Source organism: Clupea harengus, chromosome 4, assembly GCF_900700415.2.
Source record: "Clupea harengus chromosome 4, Ch_v2.0.2, whole genome shotgun sequence".
NCBI classification, from domain to species: Eukaryota; Metazoa; Chordata; class Actinopteri; order Clupeiformes; family Clupeidae; genus Clupea; species Clupea harengus.
In genome coordinates, this window is record NC_045155.1 from 22,177,916 (window position 1) to 22,193,190 (window position 15,275).

The 15,275-nt window shown below is 42.8% G+C and overlaps 1 protein-coding gene across 3 annotated transcripts in view; it reads right to left on the bottom strand.

Moving 5' to 3' along the window:
• calcrl2 (calcitonin receptor-like 2) overlaps positions 1 to 15,275 on the bottom strand; it is a 65,446-nt gene that overhangs the window by 7,087 nt on the left and 43,084 nt on the right. For all 3 annotated transcript variants that reach the window (XM_031566787.2, XM_012820761.3, XM_031566788.2), the window contains exons 5-10: positions 10,686 to 10,798; positions 6,054 to 6,145; positions 5,435 to 5,558; positions 5,139 to 5,292; positions 2,814 to 2,874; positions 717 to 783 (exon numbers count right to left, since the gene is read on the bottom strand). In XM_031566787.2, the coding sequence (XP_031422647.1) occupies positions 717 to 783; positions 2,814 to 2,874; positions 5,139 to 5,292; positions 5,435 to 5,558; positions 6,054 to 6,145; positions 10,686 to 10,798 (611 nt within the window). The remainder of the gene's footprint in view (positions 1 to 716; positions 784 to 2,813; positions 2,875 to 5,138; positions 5,293 to 5,434; positions 5,559 to 6,053; positions 6,146 to 10,685; positions 10,799 to 15,275) is intronic.

Consider the following 15,275-nt stretch of genomic DNA (forward strand, 5'->3'; position numbering starts at 1 on the left):
CCACAACAACTGCCTCCAAAACGTTTAGAAACACTCCACATGTTTTACATTTATATCTCGTGTGAGGACTTTTTGCATTGATAATAGACAACACAAATTAGTTGGGCTGTTATGATTCAAATGTTTAATTGTAATTAATCACTGTGTCCTTTAGAAGGAGCTTGCTAGTTTTGGAACAGAACTCCTTATTGCTGCTATAACCAGCCTAACCATTAAGTACATATGTGCATTTTATGCAGCTGAGCTTTGTCTCTTTTCTTCCCCTCCTCTAGACTATTTCAGATGTGGGATGATGCTGTAGTCTCTCCACCTGATCTACTTGCAGAAACCCTCTGCCTACACCTATCCATCCCCACCACACTGTAACGCTAGGGGCCTTTGTCTTGGTATGTGAAGGGGAACCATTTACCTGAAGAAAGATGTAAACAGTATCTCAGATATGCCAAAGATTTATGTCTGGAATTAAGAGATGTCCTGAAGCTCTCTCTGACCAAAATATGCACATTTCACAGTTTCTACTAACCTTGGTGATCATTTTGGTAGCCATGAATAATGTTTTTTGGTCACAGTTGGCTCATGTTTGGATATGGGATGTGATTGTTTTTAATGACCTGTGACATAGGAGACTACTAGACTACTTTCTTAAGTACTCTAGACACTTCGACTTAGATATGATGTTGTGTTCTAAGGTTTCATTTAGCCTATGGTGGCCTCACCACTAGAGCCACATGAAGTGGGCCATGGATGATGTAGATGAAGTTGGAGTCTGCAGTCAGCCAGCACCTGTTGAAAAGAAATAGAAATAGAAATGGAGTGGACTAAACCAACCAAAACTCAAGAGAAGCGATGCCAGAAATGGATTAAACAGTGTGGAAGACCCCACAGCAAACCTAATTAATCAAAAATAAAAATAAATACATTTTACTGAAAATGAATACATTCGATTGGAACGGATTCGGTAGCATTAGGGAACATGGCTTTTGTCAGTGGAGAGGGCCAAAAGAACGGTTGCCTCCCCCGCTGTCGTGAATCCTTGCGCTGTGCTCTTTCAATGCAGGGGCAATGTGGGCTGCTCATGTGGGCTCTTTCAATGCAGGGGCAATGAGGCACTGCTCAGTGTGGGCACCTCTGGTCACTAGTGGCATGCCTCAAAGGGCCCAATAGGTCAAAATGCCTCCATGACATAGCTTTGCAATTGTAGGCCATATGTTTAGTCAGTAACTTTGTGACATCGTAAATTCAATAAAGTTACAGACTAGGGATGCACCGATACCACTTTTTTACAAACCGATACGAGTACGAGTATTTTTATTTGTGTACTTGCCGATACCGAGTACCGATACCGATACTTCTTAGATTTGGTCCTCATGAAAGTGCAATTAATTTGGAGGCAGATTTTATTTTATCCTCTGCAAAATTAACAGAAGGCTATCCCAATGCTATGACAAACTAGTGAGTCAACTTTCCTAACACAGTCAAACATCAGGCAAGTGCAACACAAGACAAAGCAAGACAGCAAATAAGCTACTTACTAGTCCGGCAGAGAGTGGTACCCGGGTGGCTTCCAGAAACCTACATAACGCAGTAATATGCCTACGGATCCTGGTATGGCAATGGCACAGAGGCCATTCTCCATATTAAACGTCATTGTAGTGCCCCAATTTTTTTTAAGCTGTTATTTTAAGGTAATCCTAACCCTAACCCTGAAGTACAATTGCTACATACTGTTACTTTAACATCTATCCTTTCGTAGCCTACTTTCACACACACAAGCTTTTGGACAGAATTTCCAAGTTTCCGGCTCATTGTCTCCCCCTAGACTTTGAAGTCAGGTAGGACAACAAATCACATTTTTTGTCTGCATAGCGCGACCAGTTTGATGTAGTGAAATACTGTTGAGTGGTATCGGTGCTTGGCATCGGCAATTAAAAAACGAATACGAGTATTTTAACGAAGTATCGGCCAAATACCTGGTATCGGTATCGGTGCATCCCTATTACAGACCATAATAAATTAAATCAATCAATTAAAATTGGGCAAAGGCAACATGCTTCGCCCGAGACACAGACTATTAATGAACTATTGATCCGTAGCATCAGGGCTAATCTTATCGTCAGAGAATTCCATACCAATAGCCACTTTGTATCAACAAACCAAGGTATTACCAACCAAACCAAACATTATCAAGGCACTCTATAAAAGTAACAAGTTTAGTCTCTGGTCAGAGGTACTGGCTAATGTTAGCCTGTGCTAACTTTGTTAGCGTTACAGCTAAGTTCCAAAAGTGACCAACTACAATATGAGCACAATAAACTGGTGACCTAATGTTACAGAAACAAACCATAACGTACTGCATGAGAAAAAAATCGCTGCTGGTGAAAGGTCAATTCAAATGCATCAGATTTAGTCCCGTACGACAAACTCAACGTTTTCCCAGGTACATTTGCTATGGAAATGGAAATCATTTGAGATTCTGCAAAGGTGAATATAAAGGATTTCCACATCACTGTAGAACTAAGTCATCTGCCTCAATGACAAGTGTACCCAAATATACTGTATTTTCCAGCATTTGAATTATATATATAAATAAGAATTGAGAGGACTGCAGACGATGTTAAATATTCTCAAATCCATCAATATATGAAAAAGATAAATGGAAAAACGAATAATTTTAACCATGGCAGTCCTACTTTGTACTATGATAACTGACTTGCATAGGACACACTCCAGTGACATCAAAAACATCTTTAATACACTTTTCACTCTCTAGCCTTCCTCAATAAATACTGGATCTAGTGAGGAGATGTTCTTACCCGTTGTTGTAGAACAGCCATCGAGCTATGGTATATGTCACCACAGGAACCACAGGAAAGGCTGTCAGGGGGGGAAGCACATTGTTTTATGCAATGTTAAGTTATTTGCTTTGAAACATTCACCAATGAACAAATGATGCCCTGTGTTACATTGATTTGGAAATTATTTGTTATTTATGTTATGTTATAATCACTTTCATAATCCTTAAACCTACGAGTGGATTTAGTGATGTGGTTGCCTAATACAAGGGCAGGTGTGGGGCCCTCCTCTATACCTGTACATACACCACTGTTCACAAGTTTGGAATCACGGGAAACAAGTATGGTTTGATGTGGTGTACCTTGGCTAGCTTCATAGCAAGTGTGATGTAAGTCATATAATGCAGGCTTAGGGAATAAATGATCTGTAATGAGTGTGTAAAACTCTTTGTCAGTGTAATATTTATCCTATGTGCAATAAATATAAAGAAGAAGGTTGAGTACTATATACAGCAAGGAAAGAAGCATGAACTGATGGCCAAGTATCTAAATGACGTATTCTTGATGAATTCACAAAGGTGACACTGATCAGACACAATCAACACGCGATGCCATTTGTGGAATTTCATGCGTCATATTCTTTCAAATGTAATCAAAAATATTTTTTGGTATATTCAGTATTTAGGCATTGTATCTTTTGTAATGTAAAGAGTTTTGTTAAAGCCCCATTACGCAACCTTTTATACTGTTGAATCAATAACCTACCATGAAGTGCCACAGCAGTGCTAAATTTGTTTTGGGGAAGGGGAAAAGAAGGATTTGAAATTAACTGTAGGCCTACATCATAACCTGTTGATAGTGTGCATTTTAGGTATATGTTCTCCTACCAGCTTATTTAACGATGGCTCATATTTTTCAAATGCATCAAGTCTGAATGAAAACAAACAAACAACTGGTAGCCCTGCTGAAAGAGTTTTTAAAGAAGTTAACTGAACAGCATATTATGGTGATTGGATCGAATCAGACATGAGAGAAATGAGGGATGCAAGAAGGTCAGCTCCAAAAAGGATTAAAAGAGCCTGAAATAACCTGTTTTTTGCTTGACTGCCACACATTTGCATTTCTTGATCTGCTCTATGCCTTAACGTGGTTGAATTTAACCCTTACATTTACTTTTTACAGGAAGCTTTGCGAAGACTTATGCATAACACTGAAACAACACAAACAAATAAGATCCACTGACAAGGTATGATAGGCTAACGTGTTTTGTAGTCATATCATCATGATTGTTTCATAATAGTAACCTGAATTCTAAATCTAATTGAACTTCTAATCAATCTTCCTTTCTTCTCCCCAGTGTATCTTCCCCACACAACAAGGCTCTAACAACACCATAGGCTACTGAACAACTTGGCTTTTGTAAATGAGGGTACTGAAGTTATAAAAGGTGAGTTTCTGGTCTGTCCCTGTTGGTGAAAAGGTCTAATGTCCTAAACTTTCATTTACTTAAACCATACATTTTTGGTTTAGGTGGCATAATAATGAATAACATGTTTGTCTTGTTCTCTCAAGACCTACTATGAATGCATTATCATATTTCCCCCAGCAATTCTTTGCCTTTTTCCCTATTTGATATTTTTAGTGGTCGCCTCGTGTTTTGCTGACTCATAAGGCCAGAGCTGGTGTTCTACAATCAAAGGAAGTGGCTACCCTATGGAGGACCGCAGAGAGGACTCCATCTTGGATTGAAGGCCAATGTGGGTCGTCTGGCCTACAGCCCATAGTACAGAATTGTCTACTCTGTGTGGGCAGCTACAGAACATACTGGATGAAGACCAGAAGTACCTTGTGAATCATCATGCGTGTGTCAATGCGGATAGATCCTTGTGAATCATCATGCGTGTGTCAATGCGGATAGATCCTTGTGAATCACCATGCGTGTGTCAATGCGGATAGATCCTTGTGAATCATCATGCGTGTGTCAATACGGATAGATCCTTGTGATTCACCATGCGTGTTAATGCGGATAGATCCTTCTGAACTACCATGTGTGTAAATGCGGATAGATCCTTGTGATTCACCATCAGTGTTTCCTTTACGCTCACTAAAAGACTTATGTTATATTATATTGTATTACATATGTCCTGTGTAATTGTACACTGATGTATATTCCCAATGTATAAGTTACATGTTAATTTGTATTATAATAATGTATTATAATAATATGTATATACCTGTATTTTATTCATTTCCTGATATATATACCCATACATCAAAAAAAGTATTGATTTAAATACAGTATTTCCATCCCAAATGTGTAAATTGCATGAGTTGTTTTGTACTGACCCCAACCAAGGGCGTAATACCATCCAAGTTGTTGCTCCCCTACAAACACTGCAACAATGATAAGTGTGTGCAGGTAGATCCCCTCACAGAGCATCCAGAAGAAATTGGTGCTGACTGAATAGAAGATCAAAATAGACAGGATCTTGCAGCCAATCTAGGACACAAAATATGAAATCATTTTGTAACATTCTTATCATTTACATCTGTTTTGGAGAGCATGCCGTTTTCGGTAACCCTGAATGAAGATAACATATTAGTAATGAAGATAATATCTTAGTAATGTAACAAGAACTTACATGACTGTTGGCGATGTAGTGTTGTTCAACTGCACCAGAGAGCCAGACGATGGTGATGATAGAGTTGAAAATGAAGGACAGAAACATGTTCTTATGAAGTGTGATCCTTTGGCAGCTTAGACTCCTTTGGACAAATGAGTTAATAAGATAGTTAATAATGCAACAAGAAACTGTAGGAATTCCTAATACCTGCCTACATATAGTCATACCTGCAGACTTGAAAATCTATGTTTGGTGAGGAATTATAGTATATGATATGATATGATATGTAAATGAGTAAATTAGAGGTTTAAAAAGCAGTATTAGCTGACTAGGGGTATTTTGTTAGTTTGTTCTTTGGCGCATCCATTCGGCTGTTCTTGCCACAGGTGCTGCTATTAGATGAGCAGCCCAGAGCAGCCCATTGTGGGCTCTATTCCCTCCAGTCCGCTGTCTTTCCAAACCATCCCAAGGAAATATTGCGTCCAAGCCTTAATTTTGACAACTACACATTTTCAAAAATAACATAGCATAACAGTATCAAGAAAATGAAATGTTATTAGATAGAAGACCAGATATAGACGAAACAGAACTGCACTTAACATGACAGAGGAGAAAATCAAACTACATAGACACTTACTTGAGGCTAGAAAAGATGCAGAAAGAGATGAGGAGGAACAGTAAGGAGAGGCTCTGTCCCACAATAGCCAGGTAGTACTGGATTAATGCAACCTTTGAAGGAAAAAGATCATTCAATTCTGCATGGGTAAAAGCAGACCTGCTGAAGAGGCTTTGAAATGTTTTGTTTGAATTGTCTGTTCAAGGCTTTCTAACTCCAGATGTGAGCATCACAGATCCATAGATGGTGACTTAAATTGAATAAAGACTCTTGTACCATGTCATTTACGAGCTTGCATTGTTGACTTTTATCATCTCTTTTATCATCTTGGAAAGAAAGTAGAAAATTGAGTTTCACATCTTTTTATACATTCAGTTTATACAAAATATCTCGAAATCCAAATTCTACAACTGGTCAAATGGTATATTTTCTGGTTTTAAAATCACCATCTTTCAATGCGGCGGAGCTGGTTGAAGGGAGTTCAATAACAGTAGAGAAGCAATGTTAAATGAAAATATAGTTCAATAACAGTGGAGAAGCAATGTTAAATGAAAATAAAAAACATTGCTTTCCATTCATGGCCCCAAATTGTTTGTAGTTTCAGTAGTTATCTGCACAAATGGCCGTATCACTATGCAAATAGTAATGTAGTTGAATTACCAGCAAGCTACTGCAAAATGTAGTTAAACAACCCGTTTATTTACATGTAGTTCACTACTCCCCAACACTGCCCAAGTGTAAGTTTTAGAAATTGGAAAAAGGCTGTTGAGAAGTTTGAGGCTCATGCAAAAAGTCACTCACACTTCCATGCAATGACAATTTATGCTCAAGCTTCACAACCCTCCCCAGACCACAGGAGGAAGCAGGGGCAGGAGCTCCATCAAGTATTTAGTTAGGTGTGGGCAGAGGGGCTCTGCAAGTATATCAGGTGGAGAGACTACAGCAGCAGTGGAGACAGTGTGGACTAGGGGGGAGAGGGAGGGGGGAAGACAAAGTGTGTGGGCAGAGCTGGTTGCCTTATGTGCCTATATGTGTATATGTACCTAATGATTATGGTGATGAGGAACAATGCCTATATGTGTACATGTACCTAATGGTTATGGTGATGAGGAACAATGCCTATATGTGTATATGTACCTAATGGTTATGGTGATGAGGAACAATGCCTATATGTGTATATGTACCTAATGGTTATGGTGATGAGGAACAATGCCTATATGTGTACATGTACCTAATGGTTATGGTGATGAGGAACAATGCCTATATGTGTACATGTACCTAATGGTTATGGTGATGAGGAACAATGCCTATATGTGTACATGTACCTAATGGTTTATGGTGATGAGGAACAATGCCTATATGTGTACATGTACCTAATGGTTATGGTGATGAGGAACAATGCCTATATGTGTACATGTACCTAATGGTTATGGTGATGAGGAACAATGCCTATATGTGTACATGTACCTAATGGTTATGGTGATGAGGAACAATGCCTATATGTGTACATGTACCTAATGGTTATGGTGATGAGGAACAATGCCTATATGTGTACATGTACCTAATGGTTATGGTGAGCCATAGGCATTCATGGGCTGGCGACAGCTGCAACACACGCCACATGCTGTACTTGGGATCCGTAAAGGCCCTCCTACACAGTACAACATGCTCTGTCTGAACACAACATGGCTCACAAGAATGAAGTATGCTGCGAAGGGTGTTGAGTTTTGATGCATTATTCATGACTTTAGGATGCACTAAAGAGGAATGTGTTGATTTAAAGATGGAAATGATGTCAGCTTCTTGGATGGAGGCTGGAAGATTATTCCACAGGAGGGGGGCTCGATAGCATAGTGTTTTTTGATATTCTTGGAATTACAAGGAGACGTTTGGCAACGAAGCGCTCTTGGTGGGCAGTACAGGACAACTTATTCCCGCTGTATAACAATTTGCCTTACTTAAAATATAAGGAGAAAAGTACAAATGCAAAAGTACAAATGCAAAATGTTAAGTATCCAGCAGACCTGATGTCTGCAACACACTGCGAGCTGGGTCTGCCTAACTCATTAAACTCACTCAACCCATTGAGCTCACTTGTCCACGCACTCAATGGACAGGTAAACGCCCCCCCCCCTTTTCTCCATTTAAACATACAAGTGCAATACAAGTCCATCCCCAAAACAGCCAACTGATAAACTTTATATATGAACAGCATTTTAAATACCTGAGGGAAAATAAACAACGTATAAAATATTTTACCATCACTACATGCCATATATTAAGGTAGACTCAGGGGACCATATGCTCTTTGGTGTTGTGATCAGGGTGCAGGTTAGAAATTAATATAACCCGACTCACCCCCACATCCTTACCTTCACTAAAAAATGTACCGTGTTTACGTTTACGTGGGAGACCGTAAGCCCCTGTCAACATCCACTAAAATGTGTCCGATCATAATATATTGTGTAATATAATGGCAAAGTGGCACAGATTACACCTATTGACATCCATTAATGTGCTTCACGCCAAAGAGTGTGCTTCAACGTCATTTTAAATTAAGCCAGTGGGACTGCTGTTGGTACAGCTTACTTTGTCAGTTTGTCTGTGCAAAATGCAGCAACACAGGCAAGTAATGAATCTTTAAATATAACAGACACACGCAGTTTGAATCCATGCCTGTTGTTTTTTGCTTTTGTGAATTGTTTTGTAAGTATTGCTTAAATACAGATACAGAAATAGCATAATGGTAAATCAGATCCTCACATAACATTACATTCTGCAATCAGCAGCAATATTTCCTAAACTTTGCTTTAGTCTTGTAGTTCTTTTTTTGCTACTTGTAATCCTCTCCTGTGTCCTTCTCACCTCTGGCTTGTCAAACTGGCAACTAAATGAAACACCTGGCAAGAGCTACACCAAACTTTCAAGCTCCTACATTGTTCAGTCCCCCCAGGACTTTTTTGAGATAGTTGCTGCCAAAAATTCCTGATTTTGCGGGAGCTTTTCCAAAAAATTGCGATACGTGAAAGTTGCGATAAAAAGTTGCCAATTTCCCTCTTTGTAATTATAATTGAATAATTTGTTGAAGAATAAGTCATTAATGTACAAACATTAATTAATGTACAAACATTAATTAAAGAACGAATGGTCCTCTAAATAACCAACATGCCAAACAAGATTACCAGGACTACAAAAATGTAGCAAAATAGGCTTTACTTATCCACAACGAAGTGCACCTGTTGGTATTACAAAAGGACCATCAGTAAGACTGAATAAAATGTTATGAATGTCTCAGCCTTCACATATGATGAAAAGAAAGACTAAATTTAAAGTGCACAGAACCTCACAGCAAAATTAAGCATCATTATGCTGAGGACGCCTAAACAATGCAAAATCAAGTACTCTTTTTTGTATCCTTTAATGTCTTGAATACATAAAATAATGTAAACATAACGTAAAGTGGAAACACAACACACCTTCAGTAACAGTATACAGAGCGTAAGCCTATGTAAACACTGAATCCAAATTCAAAAGGTGTAATTTATGTTTGTTTGAATTATGTTTGTGTCACTGTGATCTGTCTCGTCGTCTGACGTCCTGCCTGCGTTTCTGACGTTCTCATTCTATGTTTTGCGGTGGCAAAGTGCTTATCAATCGACGATTTCCTCTTAAATTATGTTCGACCACAATGTGGCATGAGGTGCAAAATAGTTTCCCTCCGCTTTCGTATAGAAAGCCAGGGTACTGCTTTTCGCGATCTTTTGCTGTTATTTTGGTGGGCAAATGTGAGACATTGGACTTACACATGTCTGCTGCAGCTCTCGAACATAATACGGAAGTAAGGCGGAAGGGAGGGAGTTGTGTGAGACGACGATGATTGGTCAAATTTGCGGGAAAGTTGCGGGGTTTTGGTTAAAATTTTAACACCGCGCTGAATTCAGCGGGATTGGTTGAATTTTCGTTAATAGTTGCGATCGTTACATCGTAAAATCCTGGGGGGTCTGATTGTTGTATAAACAAGTTACTTGAGAATGTTGATACTCCATCAACGCCACCTGCCTTCAGATGGAAAACCACACAGGTACTCATTGTGAGTGTACCGTACAGTATTCTAACGTGCTATACTATGCTGTACCACAACAGTAAAAAAAAAAAAGACTAGAGCCACCAGCATTAGGCCCCAAAAACCAAAAGTACCGTTTTAAAGGGCCAGCTGGTGGTGGCCCTCTGAGTTGGTGTTGATGGCGGACTGTAAAAATATTGTTTTAATTCTCTGGACCAGGCATTCATGTATACAAATTTCAGGCAGGCTTAGCAAGGGGGCACCAAGTATATTTGAAAGTAACATTTTCTTCACATTTACCCTCTAGTCCCCTCACACCAAGAGCCCCTGAATTGTTTTAGGAAGAGTTACAAAATGTTTCACCATCCTGGTCATATATATACCATCAAAATAATTACATTTCAAAGATGCAGCTTGCCAGAACAAATTTCAGTGAACACATCCCACGTGTCTACATTTTATGTGAGGTCATATTTCCATTGACCAATCATTACCATTGACACACCCACCTTATCCTAATTCATTGGAAAGGTTTGAACTATTTCAGTCACATCGGCCACAAACAGGTGATTCTATGGACTTGACCAAACCTTCAGTTTGTCTCCAGTGAAAGCAGAGCATAACGTGTAGTTTGACCAGATACGGTTGCTTTCCGGGTGACGAAACCATTGACCATCTCGATTGCAAACTTTGGTAACTTTTTCTGTAAAACAATTAATGGAAAGAAAAATATATTATTTTAATCCCCACCACACAAGAGAAACATTCAACCTAAAAATGTTTCAAGATTATAGCTATCTATAAACAATCATAAACAACAATACATTTTATTTATATAGCAACTTCCTGGCAGGGGCTCAACGTGCTTTACAGAATGTACAGTGCCCTCTAGAATTATTGGCACCCAATGTGAATATGAGCAAAACAGGCTATGAAAAAAATTAGTACCAACGATATCACACATAAAACAGATTTTTGTATTTACTATTAGATCAGAAAAGTCCTATCCCTGTCACCAGCCAGTTGTGCACTGCTGTGTATCCTGCCACCCTTGCTATCCTTGTATAACTAAAATTTGCATGCAAAGTGTCAGCCAACCATAACTAAACATAACTCATCATTAAGTACATTTACGCATCTTGGGCAGCCGAACTCTAACCAATCACTGTCACTTTTCCCCCTCCTAGTCTACGCTATCTCTGCTGTGGGATGCTGCTGCAGTCTCTCTACTTGCAGAAACCCCATGCCTACACCTCCTCACCCCCACCACACTATCATGCACTTATTCTACCCCATAGAGACCCCATTTATCTGCAGTGAATATAATAACCACCATCTATAGAGTTTTCTGTTCCATTACTTGACCTTGTAATAGTGATCTTATGAGTACACTGTTTACCCACTAAGCTGTTCTACAATACTTGAATGCTCTCCCCCCGCCTTATCCACTTACAATTTTGTATGTATCGTGTATATGTTGTGTGTGTATGTTTTGTGTACATTTACCACATGTATGCTAGCATGCTCATCCTAATATGTGTATAATTTCATCTATTCAAGTAAATTCAGTTAAATTGTATCTAAATAGTATCTACAAAACAATAACAGAGCCTAGGGCCTGAACCTCCCTTTGCCATGTTCGCTGACTGTCTCCCTTCTCTTCCCTTGAATTCAATTTGATTTCAAAATGCAGGCCTTCTTGTAATTCCAAGAGTGTTATGGAAGGAGGCAGAGCCTTCCAATTGAATAATCTCTTTCACTCATTCTCTCTCCTCTTTTCGCTCTCTATCTATCTATCTTTTTTTATCTGTAATTTCTACTCTGAGAATAATTAGTTGTGCATGCCATTAGAGGTGCAGTGCAGATCCCTTTTGGTTGTAGTTTTGGTGCCTGTATAATTTATTGAGGAAAAAACCTGGACAGAAGCTGCCACTTTAACACCCCTCGGACTGTAAAAAACATTTCTGTCCTCAAGCATAATTGTCACGTCAGAGCCTGGACCTGCACCAGCCACGCCCCGTTGGTTTCCACTCGCTCACTCTCACCGGAGTACTGATCACTTACACCTGTGTCCTCACTCACCTGCACCGCGTTTACACTCACCGGGTCCCTAATCATCCACACCTGTCACAGTCCCTACATATACCTCACATTCCCTTCACTCGGTGTCTGGTATCGCACTTCAACGGATGCACAACCTAGGATTTCCCGCGACCTGACTTCCATGAGGATTGCGTACTCTTCCGTCTTAGTTTGTTTAGTTTATCTCCTTAGTTCCCGTTTAGCGTATCACCTTAGTTATAGTTTAGTTAGTGCCTTGCCGAGTGTGACTCGTGTTTTGTTTGCCGCAACGGCTTTTCTGTTATAGTTTGTTCGCTCAGAGGTTGCCTCTGCTTAGTTCAGTTCTGCGATTAGATCGCGAGTTCCGCCAGTTCCCAGCAGTGCTACGCGCCTGCGCCCCTCCGAGGGTTGTGACTGTGTTGTCGAGGATTCACCCCTCAGCCTCTCCGTGTTCGTATCAGCATCTCTGTGTCTGCAACCTGTTGTTTGTCCTGTGTGTTCCTGGCTGTCTCTGTTTGCAATAAACTCTGTTCCAAGTATCCCAATCTCGAAGTCTGTTCGTTCCGTGACAGAATACCAGACCAAAAGAGACGGATGGATTCAGCCAGCTCTGCGACCGCAGCCTGCCCTCGGGCGGGAGCGGCGGTGAGACCACCACCATTCTCCAGTGCCACATCTGCCTGCCGAGGCTTCCTGTTTCAGTGCACCCTCATCTTGGAGATGGAGGCTCAGTGCTACCCGACGGAGAGGGCAAAGGTTGCCTTCATCATCTCTCTTCTCCAAGGCCGAGCGCTCCGATGGGCCGAATCAGTATGGCGGCAGGATGGTCCAGCTATGGTTTCCTACGACGCATTCATTCATCACTTCCGGGAGGTATTCGACCTGCCTGACGGGGACACCTCGGTCCAGGTGTGGCTGCTTCGTCTTCGCCAGGGGTCGACGATGTCCTTCCACGAGTACACCCAGCGCTTTCGCACGTTGGCCTACGACAGTGGCTGGAACGAGCCGGCGTTGATCACCGTTTTCCGACAGGGAATTGAACCCGCACTGAGGCTTCAGCTGGCTGGTTACGACGACACGGTGGGCCTCGAACGGTTCATCCTCCTCGCCATCAGAGTGGTGAATCGACGGGAGCAGTGTCTACACGATCAGCCAGCCTTCTCTACACCTGCTCGTGCCTCGCAGCGAGCCAGTGACAGCTGGCGAGGTGCCTCACAGCGTGCCCGTGACAGTGACGAGGCGGAGGCGGAGCCCATGAACATCGACTCACTCAAGCTGTCCCCGGAGGAACTAATCCGCCGCCGCACTCAGGGGTTATGCCTGTATTGCGGAGGTAAGGGTCATGTGGTGGTAGATTGACCCACTCGTCCCACACGATCCCGGGTGAGCTCGGCTCCGGGTGAAATGTTTGTGTGTAATCCTTTGTGTACCCCTGTAACGCTGACTACCTCTTCTGGTTCCCTCATAGCCCAAGCCCTGATTGACACAGGGTCCGCTGGCAACTTTATTTCGGGGTCCTTGTGCCAGCGGCTAGGTCTCCTCAGAATCCCGAGTCCTACTCCCTTCTCTCTCCACTCCATCACAGGTCACCCGCTCACGAGACGGCAGGTACGGCAGGTCACCTCTCCAGTTCAGCTTGAGATAGGTCTTCTCCACAAGGAGGAGCTTAAATTTCTCATCCTGGAGGAGTCCACCGCCGACCTCATCCTCGGGCGGCCGTGGCTACTTCTACATTCGCCTTCGCTGTCTTGGGAGACCGGAGAGGTGACGAGGTGGGTGCGGAGTGCTCTGGCCGCTGCCTGCCTGTCGTTTCACCACCCACTCAAACTTCATGCCATCCCCATCTGCGCACTCCTACCCCAGCACGCCTGGCACTGCATGCCACCACTGTCGAGAGCCCCACTCAGCAGGTTAGTCACCACGTTCCCCCACAATACAAGCAATATGCTGATGTGTTTTGCCCACAGCGAGCTTCATGCCTTCCCCCACACAGACCGGAGGACTGCAGTTATGACCTGTTGCCCGGTGTGCCTGTGCCGCGAGGAAGGGTATACCCTCTCGCTCTACCGGAGAGGAAGGCCATGGAAGACTACTTGGAGGAGGCACTGCAGCAGGGATACATCCGACCCTCAATGTCGCCGGCGGCCTCCAGCTTCTTTTTCATCAAGAAGAAGGAAGGAGGACTTCGGCCTTGCATTGATTATCGGGCCCTCAAATTGATCACCATCAAAACCGGTACCCGCTTCCCCTCGTCCCGTCCGCCCTAGAACGACTACAGGGGGCTCAGGTGTTCACGAAGCTGGACCTCCGCAGTGCGTATAACCTCATCCGAATACGCGAGGGGGACGAATGGAAGACGGCCTTCATCACCCTTAGTGGCCACTACGGGTACTGCGTGATGCCATTCGGTTTGGCCAACGCCCCCTCCGTATTTCAAGGATTCATTGACGACGTTTTCCGGGAGTACCTGAATCGGTTCGTGATCGTCTACATCGACGACATCTTGATCTACTCCCGGAACGGGACGGAGCACAGCCAGCACGTGTCCCAGGTCCTCAAGAAGCTTCGTGAACACCACCTCTATGCCAAGGGGGAGAAGTGTGTGTTCCATCAAGACAGGATGAAGTTCTTGGGCTACTACATTAGCCCTGCCGGCATCAGCATGGACGAGGGGAAGGTGAGTGCCATCACTACCTGGCCCCAACCCAAGACGGTGAAGGAACTACAACGCTTCCTCGGGTTTGCAAACTTCTACCGTCGCTTCATCAGGGGCTACAGTCAGATCACAGCTCCACTCACCACCCTTCTGCAGGGCAAGCCGAAGTCCTTACCCTGGAACCCCGGGGCCGCGGCGGCATTCGCCTTGCTGAAGAGCGCCTTCGGAACCGCCCCCATCCTCACCCTACCGGACTCTGAGGTCCCGTTCCTCGTCGAGCTGGATGCCTCCAAGACTGGAGCGGGGGCGGTGCTTTCCCAGCATTCCGGATCTCCGTCGCGACTCCATCCATGTGCCTTCTTCTCCCGGAAATTCAGCCCGGCGGAGCTCAACTACAACGTGGGCAACCGGGAACTCCTCGCGGTCAAGCTCGCTCTTGAGGAGTGGCGGCACTGGCTTGAGG